General features: G+C 32.5%; 1 protein-coding gene across 1 annotated transcript in view; it reads right to left on the bottom strand.

Annotated features, from left to right (window-relative positions):
• Positions 1-17,501, bottom strand: part of LOC130218577 (guanine nucleotide exchange factor VAV3) — a 145,800-nt gene that overhangs the window by 106,445 nt on the left and 21,854 nt on the right. The window contains exon 2 of the mRNA XM_056450797.1: positions 8,009-8,125. Within this exon, the coding sequence (XP_056306772.1) occupies positions 8,009-8,125 (117 nt within the window). The remainder of the gene's footprint in view (positions 1-8,008; positions 8,126-17,501) is intronic.

Here is a 17,501-nt window from a genome sequence, read left to right as displayed (position 1 = left end):
TTTCAAAGCAGCTTTACAAATGTTGCACATTATGGCATTATAATAAAATTCAGAAACGTTAAGGTTATTAGCTACTAATAACTTGGTTTTCACCCAAACAAGTTCCCCCCGCATTTGCCATAGAAACATACAAACAACATGGCAGCAAACAGAGGAGAACTCTGAGAAATGATGCCCTCTATGAATTAAAAAAAAAAACATACGTACAAACACACCTGCCAAAAAAAACGGCATAATTCAGAGCTCTCAGTCACGCATTCACCAACAGACACGCTCATTTGAACCTGCACGCTACACCTTGTATTTCTCATGGTATGAAGTAATGGATAAGACAATTACTGGAGAAGATGCACATTTAAAAGGAACTGTTATCAATCTAATGTTGGAACTCTACGTAGCTGTTTCTGGATAAATGATGTGACCCAGCCACAAAGACGTTCAGTACTGTAAATATCAACACTGACAAAACTTGCTCAGTGCACTGGACTAATCTAGCAGATCTAGAGACCTCGCAAGTAAAAGCAATATAATGCAACTCACTAGCCTAATGTGGACAATTTATATGAACTGATATAACACAAAATAAAAAAATGAATAAACCTCTGAATGCATGTTTATTGAAAATAAATAAATAAATAAATAAATAATTTTGAAAAATAATAACCATTATTCTACTTTTACTGTAGTTTACTTTCACTGTAATTGTATATAATGCTTATTATTATAAAAGTATTGTATATAATTATTAATAGTTTGTTAAACTTGATCTTTAAATGAGTTTTTTTTTTCTTTTGCGTTTTTATATTTGATTTGATTTATTTTCGAACAGGAATATCATACATTAAAATTCCTTAACAAAAAAATTTCAACATGGTCGAATATGGAGCGGGATGAAGCACAAGCTTATTATTTTCCCACACACATAATTCGTGTATTACTTAAACTTATTTCTTCTTAAACACATTTTATCCTTTTGGCATCTTTGACATATTATATGTTTGAATTCATTTGTACATTTACATTTTATAACATAAACCCAAAAAATACATGGTACTGCAAACAGCCATTAATTGAAGTTTCATCATACCTTTCTCAATTTATCCTTTTCTAATCACCTCGATTCATCATTATATTCCTTTAATAATATATAGTTATACACCTTTTTAGATTGATTAATATCCTGACATTGTTTGAGAATCTGTTCTAGACTGTTTTATAATTTCACACCACATACGGCATAGACAAATTTCTTTAAAGTTGTCCTTGTTTTCAACCTCCTAAAATTTCGTTGTTCTCTCAGATTATATCCCTCTTGCCTTACTTCAAAAAACTTTTGCATGCATTTCAGAAGTAATTTATTCATACCTTTAAACATAAATTATGCTGTTTTAAATGTAACCAAATCACTTAACTTAAGTATCTTTAGTTTTAAAAAATTAAGGATTTGTATGCTCCAAATACTCCACATTTTCTATCAGTCTAATTACTTTTTTTTGCATTGAACATAAGGACCGTAAGTTAGATTTATATGTATTCCCTCAAATTTCAACACAATAACTCCTATATGGCATCATAAGTTTGTTATATAATACATACATTGATTTATTGTCCAGGATAAATCTTGCTTTATACACTATAGCTACAGTTCTTCAGTTCATATCTTATAATTAATTATAATTTTGATAAGGATATAGGTTAATAACCTCCAACTCCAAGCATTTTGTTTTGTGTCGGGGGGATTTTTTGTAAAATATTTGGGATTTTTTTTTTCAAAAGGCCATATCGCCCAGCCCTACAAATACCTTTAACTGATTAACTAGTAACTAACAGCTTTTAACAGTTAAAGTTAGTAATTATAAACATAGTTAATCTGCAGAAATATACTATATAGGTGATGTCTATGTGCACTTGTTCAGTGAAGTGATTTTGTGTATTAAGTGTATGTGTTGTCCTCGGATGATTATTAATTCATATTTTACATTTCTTGTTTATAGCTTTTTTCTTTTTCTTTTTTAAACTGCTAATCACAAATTATAAATGGCCAATTTGCTTGTAAAATATAAAAAATTAGAATTAGCTATAAATATTGCCATCAAAAATCATACATTGGCATGGTGCAACTTTAGTACAAACTTACATCTCTGATGATTAACGTTGCTAAATATGACCCATTTTCACCTCAGCTATAGTGACAACATATAAGCCGCAGAGACCTGCTGATTCATTTCAACACAATTCCTGAGGAAATGCAGTGACTTGAGCACAGCAGCTGGAGGGTCATTTGATGAGCTTCACTCATCTGTGTTTAACATGCAGATTCAGCTGTGCTCTCAAAATGCAGAAGCAAATGCATGCATGTCACATTTAAACTGATTTCCACAGCAGCAGCAGCAGGAAGCTCAGAATAGAGAAACGCTGATGATGGGATCACATGACTGATGTGTCAATAGCATCATGGGATACGGCAAACTCTTAATTATGACATCAGTTGTAAGCAGTAAAGTAAAAATAAAAAGCTGCTTGATTAAAAAATGTATTAAAAAAATTTAAAAATTTAATTAAATTAAATAATAATTCAACATTTAATAAAATAAACATTTATTTAAATCAATAAAGTCATTCATTCAATCATTTTCTTTCCAGCTTAGTCCCTTTATTAATCAGGGGTCGCCACAGTGGAATGAACCGTCAACTTTTCCAGCATATGTTTTATGCAGCGAATGCCATTCCAGCTGCAACGCATCACAGGGAAACATCCATACACACTAATTCAAACACATACAGTATGGACAATTTAACCTACCCAATTCACCTATACCATGTTGGAGAAACCGGAGCAAAAAAATCTGCACTTGAGCAGCGTTTATTTGAGGGCGTGCAAGAAGTTTTGTGCACGAACAGAGGAAATCGGCACGCAAGCAAAAAGATTTGCATGCTCGTATTACATAAATGCAATCTCGACTTGTAATACTGTGCTCACGACATTTATCATTGAAATAATGCCATAAGCAGTTTGTAGATCTGTAAAAAGCCTGCCACTACAGCTGAAAAAGTCCTAGAGGAAACACTGAACTTAAATAAGATGGAGAACAAAAATACTGAATTGTTACTGTACAGTACATAGACCTGTCACAATAATCAATATATCGACTTACCGCACAACACATGGACATGACCTCAATCATTTTTGGTGATGAATTACATATTATCCATATATGAAAACCAATTTAATCAACATTTTAGCTGATTGCACAGCCTCTCTATCTTTATTGGCGTGTGAGTGTCAGTATGGTTATAAAAACACTACAGTATTTACTATAAATTACTTTAATATATGTTCATGTGGGTGTCTGAAAACTGAAAGTAGATCTGCTAGCAGATATCGTATCCTGTTATTTTTTACTTTACACTTTTTTGTTTATTATTATATTGTTTATTGTTATTATTTATTTAGGATATGGTTTTCACACTCTGATTCCAATGCTTAATTATTAAATTGTTAAAATGACTATAATTTAATTAACTATTCTTCAGAATAAAATATTATGTGTTCTTTGGAAGTATACTTGCATTGTGATGATATTATATTTCATGTCATTTTGGCATTAAATAATGAGTGGCATGTAATTGTTTTATAATAATGACAATAATAATGTTTATTGCAAAATATTTTGGTGCAATATATCGTAAAACAACATATAGATGTTGTGACCTAAAGGCCTAACTGTAACAGAACAAGAATTGTCATAAATTTTCATGTTATTGAATGATAGGAAATAAATGAACGAACGAGCAAACGAGTGAGCGAACAAACAAACGAATGAATGAGCAAGCGAACGAACTAGCAAGCGAACGAACGAGCAAGCGAACGAACAAGCAAACGAGCAAGAGAACGAGCGAGAGAACGAGCGAGCAAAAAACAAACGAGCGAGCGAACAAGCCAACGAGCCAACGAGCAAGCAAATGAACAAACAAACAAACAAACAAACAAACGAATGAACGAAAGAATGAACAAACAAACGAATTAATATATATAATAATATTATGTATATATACATTATATATATATATATATAATATATAGATATATATATATATATATATAATATATATATATATATATATATAATATATATATATATATATATATATATATATATATACATACATACATACATACATACACATATACATACATGTATGTATATACACATATACATAATGTATGTATGTATTATTATGTATATATATATATATATTATATATATATATTATAGATATATATATATATATATATATATAATATATATATATATATATATATATATATATATATATAATGACAAAAACAAAGCATTACAAAAAAATATCAAAAAATTTTTTTTAAGAGAAAATGTACAGCTAGTGTTTTTCAGTCAATGATAAATGCTTTCCTTTTACAGGTTCCTTTTACAGCATCGTTGTTGTAATGTAATTACAATACATTCAGTTAAATAGACTTAAACATTCCTTTAGTTGATCAAGCATAAAACGAGATGAAAGACCGTGTAACCGCTAGCGTCGTCAGGATCAGCAGGCGAGTGCAGAAACTCCATTGAAAATACTGGGGTAAAATAATATTTAAAATATATATATATATATATATATATATTAAAGACATGGTTGGGGAAATGGAATTTAATGCAGTGCTTCATGTCCCGTCTGAGACCCACTTTATATCGTATTTCTGTCAGACAGCCAAGATCTCTAATTTTTTAAGAAATCAGACCTTAAATGAGGCAATTTTATAATGGAAAGACAGTTCACTGGAAGCGCTGAGGCTGGCTGGCTGAAATTAAAAGTCTGTATGCGTGTAACCCAATATAAAATAAAAACAAATTTGTATACTAATAAAATACCACCGTTTGACCTTATCTCACTGATAGCGAAATCAGTGTTTAGATGAAAGAATGCGATGAAACATAATGCATGTTGTCAGATTTGCCTGTAGCAAGTGTCAGATGAGCAGGACAGATGTTTTGTCAGTCATGTGGAAAACATTTCTGCTGTTTTCACTGAGCGTTCCACAGAGTAGCGAGTGTTTGCTCGTGTTTAGTGTAAATGTGTGTGTGAACACTCTCCCCTTCTGTGCTTATGAATACATACACAGAGCCTGTCTGAGATAAGAGAATCAACAGATGTGAACAGCAGCTGTGAAGCAGGCCACATGACATAAGCTGTAATACACGCCTGAAAGTGAACTAAACGCTGTCAAATCATCTTTACAAAGGAAAAGATTCAAGCGCACATGAGCCTCCCTTTAATACTTTTCTGCCTCAAGACACATTAGTGTGAACTTGGTCTTATAGGAAACGCATTTAGTCACATCTATTTTAAATGAGAAGGTGTAAAAGGTCAAATATAGAGTGACAGTTCAGACAAATGGTCGATTTTTTTTCGCTCCCTTAGTGCTCTGTGTACAGCCAGAAACAGCAGGGTCTACTTTTTATAACACAACAGGCACTTAAAAATGTGACTAAAACCAAAACCAGCTGCCAACAGCCACAGACTAACTGAATATGTTGATAAATAAATAAATATAAAGTGGACAGACAGACAGACAGACAGACAGACAGACAGACAGACAGACAGACAGACAGACAGACAGACAGACAGACAGACAGACAGACAGACAGACAGACAGACAGACAGACAGACAGACAGACAGACAGACAGACAGACAGACAGATAGATAGATAGATAGATAGATAGATAGATAGATAGATAGATAGATAGATAGATAGTCTCTAGAATTACAGATAGAACTCTAGAATTACAGATAGAACAATAGATAGAATGATAGACATAATAATAGACAGACAGAATGTTAGACAGACAGAACGTTAGAACAGTACAACGACAGATAGAATGACAAACGGAATAATAGAAAAACAAATAAAATGACAGTATGACAGATAGAACGATAGAACTATAGAATGACAGGGAGAACTATAATAGAATGATAGAACTATAATAGAACTATGGAACGACAGATAGAACCACAGATAGAATGACAGATAGAACTATAGAATGACAGATAGCATGACAGATAGAACGATATAACTATAGAACGAGAGACAGAACTATAATAGAACTATAGAACGACAGATGGAACCATAGAACGACAGATAGAACTAGAACGACAAATCTAACTAGACTGACAGATAGAACTATAGAAAGACAGATAGAACTATGGAACAACCGATAGAACTATAGAATGACAGATAGAACGATAGAAAGACAGATAGAACTACCGATAGAACTATAGAATGATAGATAGAACAATAAATAGAATGTTAGAACAATAGAAAGAAATATGGAACGACACATAGAACTATAGAACAACAGATAGAACTACAGAATGACAGACAGAATTATAGAATGACAGATAGAATGATAGAACAACAAATAGAATGTTAGAACAACAGAAAGAAATATGGAACTACACATAGAACTATAGAATAACAGATAGAACTATAGAATTACAGATAGACTGATAGAACGACAGACAGACAAATAGAATGGCAGATACAGATAGAACTATAGATGGAACGACAGATAGAACTATAGAACGACAGATAGAACTATAAAACAACAGATAGAACTATAGAACCACAGATAGAACGACGGAACAACAGAAAGACCGATAGAATGGTAGAACGACAGATAAAATAATAAAACAACAGATAGTACGATACAACGACAGACAGAACTATAGAACAACAGATAGAACTATAGAACGACAGATAGAATGATAGAATGTCAGATGGAAATATAGAACGACAGATAGAACTATAGAACGACAAATAGAATGTCAGAGGGAAATATAGAACGACAGATAGAACTATAGAACGTCAGATAGAAATATAGAATGACAGATAGAACTATAGAACGACAGAACTATAGAACGATAGAGAGAACTATAATAGAACTATAGAATGACAGATAGAACTATAGAACGTCAGATAGAAATATAGAATGACAGATAGAACTATAGAACGACAGAACTATAGAACGATAGAGAGAACTATAATAGAACTATATAATAACAGATAGAACTATAGAACGACAGATATAAATATAGGATGACAGATAGAACTATAGAACGACAGAACTATAGAACGATAGAGAGAACTGTAATAGAACTATATAATAACAGATAGAACTATAGAACGACAGATATAAATATAGAATGACAGATAGAACTATAGAATGACAGAGAGAACTATAATAGAACTATAAAATGACAGAGATAACTATACAGTAATAGAATGACTGTTCTGTTGAACACAAAGTAAGATTTACTGAATGGTGAAAAAAAAGACGTTGACTTCCATAGTACGGATATCAATAGCTGATTTTTCACAAAATTCTTCAGAATAGATAGTATTGTGTTCAAAAGAAGAAAGGAATACATAAAAGATTAGAACCACTTGAATGTTAGTTAATGGTGAGTAATTAAAATTTTTGCATGAACTATCCCTTTCAGTCAGATTTTCAAGATCTGTCGCCTTTAAAAACAGACGCTGTTTCCCTTTCTAAACACACACTCACATCTGCATTTACAGTAATCAGCCCAAGTCTACAAACTAATTTAAAGATGTAATTCATGTAGACAATCTCCCACACCCTCACAGAAATCCATGTCTCCATCGGTCTTTGGCTGATCTCTCATTAAACTCACTGAAGAGCGGATCACATTACCAGCAGGACGAGATGCAGACACTGAGATTTTATTAAAGCAGACAAAGAGCTCAGCATCTCTCAACATAATCAACTGAGACGCAACACCGCAAAAACACTAGCAACCTCAAATTCAGACACATCTGGGAATAAGATGGATGATTGTGGCATTAGAAACAGTTATATCATGCCGGTTTGCTGAGGCTTGGAAAACGCGACGAGTAAAAATGTTTGTGAAATATGGCATGAGTGAGAGTTGAAAGTGAAATAAACTGGAGCGTCTTACCTTTCCGAAATCCCGAACGTCGAACAAATCGAACGCTTCGAACAGCTCGCTTTTTTTCATGCCGAATATCTCTGAACAGGCGTGCAAAAATGTCCTGATGTTCTTCAGGCAGAGAAACTAGACAAGAAAGTAAGAAAGACATATTTAATTGATTTGAAAAATTCATATTGAAGTATGATTTCATGTGAAGTACAACTGTGAATATTAAAGTATATGCATTATTTCACGCTCATTTAATCAGCCAAAGGAAACTATACTTGAACAAATTGCTTTAAGATTTCTTTTTACGCCAAAACATGCCTCATTCTATATATATATATATATATATATATATATATATATATATATATATATATAGTTGAAGTCAGATTTATTTGCCCCCCTGTTTATTTTTTTTTCCCAATTTTTGTTTAACGGAGAGATTTTTTTCCAACACATTTCTAAACATAATAGTTTTAATAACTAATTTGTAATAACTGATTTATTTTATCTTTGTCATGATGACAGTAAATAATATTCTACTAGATGTTTTTCAAGACACTTCTAAACAGCTTAAAGTGACATTTAAAGGCTTAACTAGGTTAATTAGGTTAACTAGGCAGGTTAGGGTAATTAGGCAAGTTATTGTGTAACAATGGTTTGTTTTGTAGATAGATATAGGTTAAAGGGGCTAATAAATTTGACCTTAAAATGGTTTTAAAAAAATTAAACTGCTTTTATTCTAGCCAAAATAAAACAAATAAGACTTTCTCCAGAAGAAAAAATATTATCAGACAAACTGTGAAAATTTCCTTGCTCTGTTAAACATCATTTGGGAAATATTTAAAAAAAGAAATAAATCAAAGGGGGGAGGGGCTAATAATTCTGACTTCAACTGTATATATGTTCATACAACAGTTCTGTCTGGTTCTCAATTCCGATTGGCTGATAGCCGTGAGATATTCTGCAATACCAGTACTCATGCAGCCTCCTCACCCTTCTGTATTACTCCACCCACATAGAGTGACAGCAGATCACTAAACTCTCTACAGTTACTACACAAATATTGCAGGTGTTAGACAACATAACGTACTTTTGAGGCTTTTTAGGTGAGAATGTAGTTTTTTAGATTGCAACTATAAAGTTCATTTATAAAGATAGTGGCTATTTTAAATATTTATAATTTCAGAGAATCACCATCTTGACCACAAGATCCCTCGTGAAGCAAATACAGAAGTAACTGAAACTGCAATTCATGAAAATTCCGCTAGTTCTAGCTCCATAATAGAGCAGATTTCTGTTGAGCCCACTGTTAAAAGGCCAACTTTACAGCAGACAAAAAGGTGTTTACAGCGTGGTACAAAGAACGATTTTGGTTTATATAACTAATATTACCCTTCATGACAATTGTGAGGGGGGTTATTTGTTTTAGAACTCAACCGTTTCATTTTTATTAAGTTATATTGAGTCTGCATAATTAAGGGAGTGGCCGAGGCCACTTGAGTGACAGCTAGGTCTCGCTGGTCACTTTCACTTCACCTCAGCTGATTCCGGCTGATTAGCCGCTGAGCTCGGCATATACATTCTATTTTTGTGTTGTTTTATGTGACTTTACACAGTCAATTGCTTTTTGCAATTGTTTCTTACAATTATCAGATGATATGGTATGCTGTGCGCACTCTATTGTGCTCACAAACAATTCACGTGGCCTCCATTTCCCAAATGAGTGAAATTATATAATACAGGCAGGTATACCATATCTATCAATGTATTTATTTTATTTAAAATCATTTATCATTTAAATTTTTCTTTAGAACTGGAATTCACTCCAGAATCAGACAGATTGATTAGCTGTAGGCTCTAGAACAGTCTTCCGAAACGTTGTCATACAGTGTTATGCCTGGATTTCATAAATAGCCTTGCATTTACTAACATTTTAAATGTTTGGAAGTAATTCACGTTTTCCTCCTGTAGAAAAACATCATAAGAACAATGTTTAGTTGCTCAATGTATTAAAAGTAAAAGTGTTTTTAAAAGTCTAAACACTTTATTGATATTGTTTACAACCAAGCACATGTGGTCAGAACACCAACGAGTCGCAGGCAATGAAGTATTAAGCGTTTCTTCCAAACAAAAGCCCGTCTAAGCAAAATACTAGCAGGCATCTGTAGCTCCGCTCACGTTCAGCCTCTTTGCCCTTGTTTGGTATGCTCTGGTCGGTGCGATGATGCGCGAACAAAATGGCGATGGTTGGCTATGCCCACTTGCAGCTTCTTTTGCGTTCTTCAGAAACCTGTGGGTGATGTCACGGTACACTACGTCCATATCTTTTACAGTCTGTGATTTATACCATAGTCTGGTAGTGTTTCTGGTAGTGTTTCTGCTAATGTTTACTTTGCTTTGTTAATTATTAATTAAAGTTAATTATTGTGATCACCCAATTACAAAAGAGAAATACTGAGAAATATCTGTAGACTGATGGCATTTCATGTCGTTCAGCCTTATAGTCCTAAAATGTCAGCAAAATCACCTGTTTTGTCATCACTTTAGATATTGCGCTACAGAATCATTCAAATACTAAATCTAAAGTGACGCTTGTGAATTAATAATGGTTTCTGCTGTTCTGACGGTCAGAAAGGCAGAAGAAAGTAGTTCTCTTTTATACACACGATTATGCCGTCAAACTGTTGTATAAACATAATATCACACGAGTAGCAGTGTCATATGGCTGTATATCATCACTGGTGGGACACTAAGACACTCGGCCTGCGGCCAACGCACACCTTCCACCAGTGCCGATATACAGCCATATCACATTGCTACTCATGTGATATTGTTCTTATATATAGTTGTAGTCAACTCTCTACTGAAACATGGAGAGAGGGCGGGGCATAGAGTAGCCCCTCCCCTTTTTAGAAAACAGCTCTGCCAATGAGAGTGGTTTAGCTCTAGCGCATCAAAAGAAAAGCAACTTAAAAGGGACGGGACATGTCAGAGTAGAGATCATATGGAGATCATATGGTTCCTGGGCACCACCACCACCAGGTTCCTGGGCACCACCATTTCTCAGGACCTGAAGTGGGACACTCACATTGACTCTATTGTCAAAAAAGCTCAACAGAGGCTGTACTTTCTTCGTCAGCTGAGGAAGTTCAACCTCCCAAAGGAGCTGCTGAAACAGTTCTACACCTCCATCATTAAATCAGTCATCTGCACACTGTCTGGTTTAGCTCAGCTACTAAATACGACCTCCAAAGACTACGTCGAATAGTTCGGACTGCTGAGCGAATCACTGGTACAACTCTTCCTACTCCCCAAGAACTGTACTTATCCAGAGCGAGCAGAAGGGCTGCCAAAATCACTCTGGACCCCTCACACCCAGCACACTGCCTCTTTGAACTTTTACCTTCTGGTCGACGCTACAGAGCACTGCGCACCAGAACAGCCCGACACAGAAACAGTTTTTTCCCTCAGGCAATCCATCTCATGAACACTTGATGATAATTATTGTGGAACCAACATCACTCCTTGCCATACACTTTTATACACATATACACTTATTTAACCACACACTTTACATGCCAATTTGCACATAACAGCTGCACATATAACGTTGTATATAGTAATAAACACGTACATACACTTGTCAATCTATATATTTGCATTCACTACTTACTTGTATTTTTTAAAAATATATTTATTATCTGTTTTTTGTCCTGTCTCTGTTATCCTGTTGCACTGTAGAAGCTCTGTCACGAAAACAAATTCCTCGTATGTGTGAACATACCTGGCAATAAAGCTCTTTCTGATGGTTGGTCAAGATTTGATTAGAAAAGGAAGTATGAGGTGATGTAAAAAAAAAATATGTTGATCCATTTAGGTGAAAGAGACAAACACCAAGCTTTGGATGTTTAAATCAGGTTTTTCTTCCCATTTTGTAGCACACTCGCTTATAGATATCCTTAAAATTAACATGCCCTCTACTAACATCTAAAAAAAATTAATTGTAATTTTAAAAAACCTTTAATGACTTAAAACTTGACTTTTTTCCAAACTCAATCGTTCAAGTCAAACACTCCAAAATCTAATTAAACACGAAGACATATGGGAACTATAACTACCAAACCATAATGGAAAACAAGACTACCACAGAAAAGCTCTCAGTGAGATTTAATTTAATTCCCATTCCTATTTCATGCAATGCTTGTGTTCTGAATTATGACTAATGAGTTCACCAAACGACTGGCGGAGAGTCAAACACATTTATCGAGAAGCGTCTGTTGACTCACGACTTCAGATCGGTTACAACACTGATAGCTTAATCAGATCTCCAGAGTCACAATCTCATCGCCAGAACACAAGATCTGATCATAAAACCTGAGGGTAACTCAAGCTATCAAACACAGAATCAAAAATGCACTGAATCAAACTCAACATCTGAGTCCTTCTGGTTGTTTGAGTGAACAAAATGTTATGTTCATTAAAGATGCTGCATGTAAGTTTTTGACTCTTCTAAAGCATAAAAATACCATAATATATTAGCAGATATTAAATAAACATGCTAAGTGAACATTCTTGTTTATCTGAAAAACAATGCTGCATATTCAGATTTTCTTTAGGTTAGATTGAATGCTGAAGTTAGATATTCTGCATTAAAAATGTGCATTATGTGCTGGAATGGCTGTCTTCTTTTTGGTTCTTTCAACCCACCCAATTCCAGTATAGCTACAGTAATTATATTTCAGCACCCCTGGTTGACTTGATTGAAAACCATGCATTTAATTAACTCTAATTAACTTTAATGAGACGCATATTCAGAGTCCCACATGAGGTTATTAATTAGCAAATAATATAAATATTATGAACATAAACGTTAAGTAAGCAGGTTACACTGTAACCTCGTGTCCTAACAACATGCTATGTGAAAAGATTTGCAGTGATAAGCAATTTGGCTGTTTGCACCAAACAAAACACGATAGAAAATTTAAATAAAGACATACAGAAGCACAGAATAGTGAACTTACTGCACTCCAATGAAATGGTAAGGTTTATAATCTAATTAATACATATTAAACCTCTTTAACATTATTAAATGTAGACGCTGAATCACTGATATGTGTTGGTTTGCATTATTTCACAGTTCTAAAGTTCAATTTCAAACGGTTTATTTTTATTTTCAAGATTTGGGGTGAACTTTCTGCTCCTGCTTTCAGTAGTATCGCAATGAATGTCATGTGAAATGGCATTCAAACTCACATTGTTAGCATTTACCACTGAATAAAGCACATGAGGTGTACCTGAAGTGATTATAGTTTATCCTGTTGTTTACCTGTGAGAAATAGAAGCTGTTTCTAAAATAAAAATTTCAGTTGTTGGTTGGGACATAAGGTCCTTTTAGTATGTAAAGGGAGTATTTCCTCTATCTTGTGCCGTTGCTATTAGTTAGAATCAGGCTTTAGGCAAATCAGGCTTTAGGCTCAATAGTCAAGCACACTCAAGTCAATCTGTCAACCTGCTCTTGCGTGGACTTGTCAAAGGAGGAGCCAAGTGAAAATGTGTTTTGATCCAGAAGTGCAATACCTAGTTCAACCACTGGGTGACAAACTTATATAGTGCACCTGTAAATGTCGTTCTTTGTGAAACAACAAAATACTTTTTTTTTTTTAATTGAACAGTCGAATTAAATGTACAGTTGAAGTCAAAATTATTCGCCCTCCCGTGAAATTGTAATTCATTTTTAATAATACTATACAATTTTTAGTCAAAGTATTTTTTAAAAGTCAGTGAAAGTATTTTGCAGTGTGTGTGTTATATTGTCATTGTTCAATATTGCTTGGAATATATGGTAAAACAAACCCTCAGATACAGTACTAACCAATGCTAACTATACAAATTGTAATAATTATAATTGTTTTATATAAATCATTATTTTTTTATTTATACCAATTAAGTGATCTGTTGTCATTATTATTATTATTATTATTATTATTATTATTATTATTATTATTATTATTATTATTATTATTATTATTATTATTATAGTTATTGCAATTAATAGTCACATCAGTGATGCTAAAAACAAAAAAACATTTTTTATGGATTATTATTATATGTATGAAATTATTAATTATTATAAATATTACTAATTGAATAATTAACATACTTATAATTAGCATAAACATATGCATGTCTATTACTTTTAATTCATTTGTATTTGTTTTTTATTAATTATTTATGTATATATTTATTTTTATATATAGTAAGTTTTAATGTATAACAGTACAAAATAATAAGTATGTATACAAATAAATCAATATTTTATTAAGCAATCTGTACTTAAATTATGGCAAATTAGCCTGGTTAACAATTTTATTAAAGCGATAATCTAGAATTCTTCTTTTCCATTATGTGCAAAATGCCTAAGTGACAAGAGGCAGGATATTTTGGTCAACAGGGCAAAAATGCATTCTTCCAATAGCCCAGAAAACAGCGATTCTAATCTTAATGGATGTCCTGTTATGGTCTACAGATCGACACCTTTGCCCTCTCGCTGGGCACATTCTCAAGAATCTGTCTGTTTCTACCAGTTACAATATCAACATCCATATGCTCAGAAAAGAAAAAAGCTTCACATCTTGCAGCAATACCAGGTGAACAGGGTAAAACTAATTACGTAATATGCATCACCATACTTTCCCAGCTGATTCATTACATAAAGAAATAAATTTTTTAGATTATTTTATTATATTTTATGTTTAAACATTTTATTTTATGTTTTAAATATTATTTTATGTTATTTTACATTTTATTTTATATTTTATTACATATTTTACTTAAATTTATATTTTACATTTTATTAAATATTTTAATTTATATTTTATTTTACAATTTATTTTATACTTTACTTTTTTACATTTTATTTTATGTTTTACATTTATTTCATATTGTACATTTAATTTTATATTTTATTTTATTCATATTGTATTTTATTTTAGATTTTATTTTATTTTACATTTTATTTTATTTATATTGGACTTTATTATAAATTTTATTTTATATTTTATTTTACATTTTATTTTATTTATATTGGACTTTATTATAAATTTTATTTTATATTTTATTTTACATTTTATTTTATTTATATTGGATTTTATTATAAATTTTATTTTAGATTTTACTTTACATTTTATTTTATATTTTATATTTTATTTTATATTTTATTTTATTTATATTGTATTTTATTGTAGATTTTATTTTATATTTTATTTTACATTTCATTTTATTTATATTGTATTTTATTATAAATTTTATTTAATATTTTATTTTACATTTTATTTTATAGTTCACATTTTATTTGAATTTTTATTTACACTTTATTATATATTTATTAAATTTATATTTTATTTTACTATATATATATATATATATATATATATATATATATATATATATATATATATATATATATATATATATATATATATATATATATATATATAAATAATTTTATTTTATTCTATTTTATTGCTTTTGCCACATAAGAGTCAAATGTTTTTACAGAAGATATTTTGGGAATCTCTTTTTAGCACATATTTCAGAACACACAGCCAAAGGGTATAACTCTTATAACTCTAAATAAATAAAAATCAGTAAAAGCACTTTCTGAAAAGCTCAAAATCTTAAAATTTGTCAGGTGCTTGAAAATCATTTTAACCAACAGCGTCTAGCCTTAAGCAACAAGAGGAAATGAACCACCTTCACTTCAGTGTTCTGTAGCACCTGTGCATATTGAAAGAGAAAGTGCTCATGTCATAAAGCGAAGTACAAGAATCTTGCAACCCTGAAATCAGACTTATCTTCTGGCATAATATGTGCAGAAAACATCAATCTAGCAAATTCATTAAGCCCACTTTTTCTTCTTGCAAGCAAATAAGTCTTATCTGTGCAAAGCTTGCGGATCTAAAGCGACACATGCTCTAGCTTTCGGTTGCCTTTGCCCCTGTACAAATGACTTCAGCAGAAGCCCCAGGGCCACACTTATGCACAGATAAGACAAGCTCAGCGCGCAAATCTACTTGACTGTTTACACTTGTTTGGTTTCAACACATTATCGGACAGGCACATCTCGCGGTTGCCCTGGAGTCTTTGGGAGTCTGCAGGGTCTGAAGGAAACTACATAGAAATAGAGAGGAAGAAGAAAAAAAGAGAGAGACCCAGATAACAGAAATATAGTCGAAGAACATTTGCTTGTGCTACTGTTACGAAATAAAATATTCTTTTATTTATTTATTCATTTATTTTTAATTTATGCGCATCTATGGTGTTTCTATCAAGCATTTTTATATGCTAATCCAAAATGCGCATAAAAATAGGTGGACAGAAACATAGCTTTTGTTAGAGCTTTGAATGTTCTCAACATTTTAAAAACACACAAACATCCAACCTAAACGTTTCACATTTTGTGATGTTAGGAAAATGTTTCTTTTAAGTATTTTTAACTTTAGATTAAAAGAAAAATTTGACAGATATTACAATATTACAAACATATTACATATTGCTCTTTGTACGTTTCATTGTACGTTTCATATGAAAAATCCAATAGAGGGCGCTGTTTACGCCCTATGTTTTGTGAATTTGAAATATGTTACTTAGTTCATTTTGTTGTACGGAGACCCGGAAGGGACGTGATGATGGGGAAAAATGGGTGGAATAAAAAAATAACTGGGTGGGAGAAAAAAACAGAGTGATAGGAAAATATAAAGTTTTTGCGTTCCCTCACAAAACCGTTTTTCCACAAACACTTCCTGTTCACTTCATACATGTCAACCCTCCCATTTTTGCCGGGATTTTCCTGTAGTTTACCATTCTATTCCGCTGTCATCCTATAATTTTCCCCATATTTCTGATATATGTTTAATCTTGAAAGCACCCTGAAATTAATATAAAAATGTCTGCATTCACTTTCTTTACATTAAAGCTGCACCATTTAAAGAGGAGCGAAAGTGCAGGACACTTTGGGATTTGGGTGTGTGTTTAAACAGACAAATACTCTTAATAATATGTAAACATGTCCGCCCTGCATGTTTTTTATTTTAAACACAACTAATTTACTCTTAAGTGAAGTTTATTTATTAACTAATTTCGAGAGGATCACATGCTTATAATTGCTTTCGGCTGGACCCGCATTATCCAATTTACAATCACCAATCAGACGATTCCTAAGCTACAATAAATACCCTAGGTTACGCATCGCGGCCATCTTCGTTTTGAAGAATCCCCCCTTCCACCCCTACTCCTCCTCCTTACTGGATGGGTCGTATGGTGGCCCAGTGCTTAGTGCTGTTGCCTCACAGCAAGAACGTCTCTGGTTCCAGTCTTTACCAAGCCAGCCAACGTTTCTGTGTTTTGAGTTTTTCCCCGGGTACCCGGTTTTCTTCCACCGTCCGAAAACAGGCAACTTTAGTTTATTGACTAATCCAAATCCACACCATAGACATGCTCCTACCAAGTACTA

The sequence above is a fragment of the Danio aesculapii genome, chromosome 24, assembly GCF_903798145.1.
Source record: "Danio aesculapii chromosome 24, fDanAes4.1, whole genome shotgun sequence".
Taxonomy (NCBI): Eukaryota; Metazoa; Chordata; class Actinopteri; order Cypriniformes; family Danionidae; genus Danio; species Danio aesculapii.
This window is presented reverse-complemented; position numbering and strand designations above follow the sequence as displayed.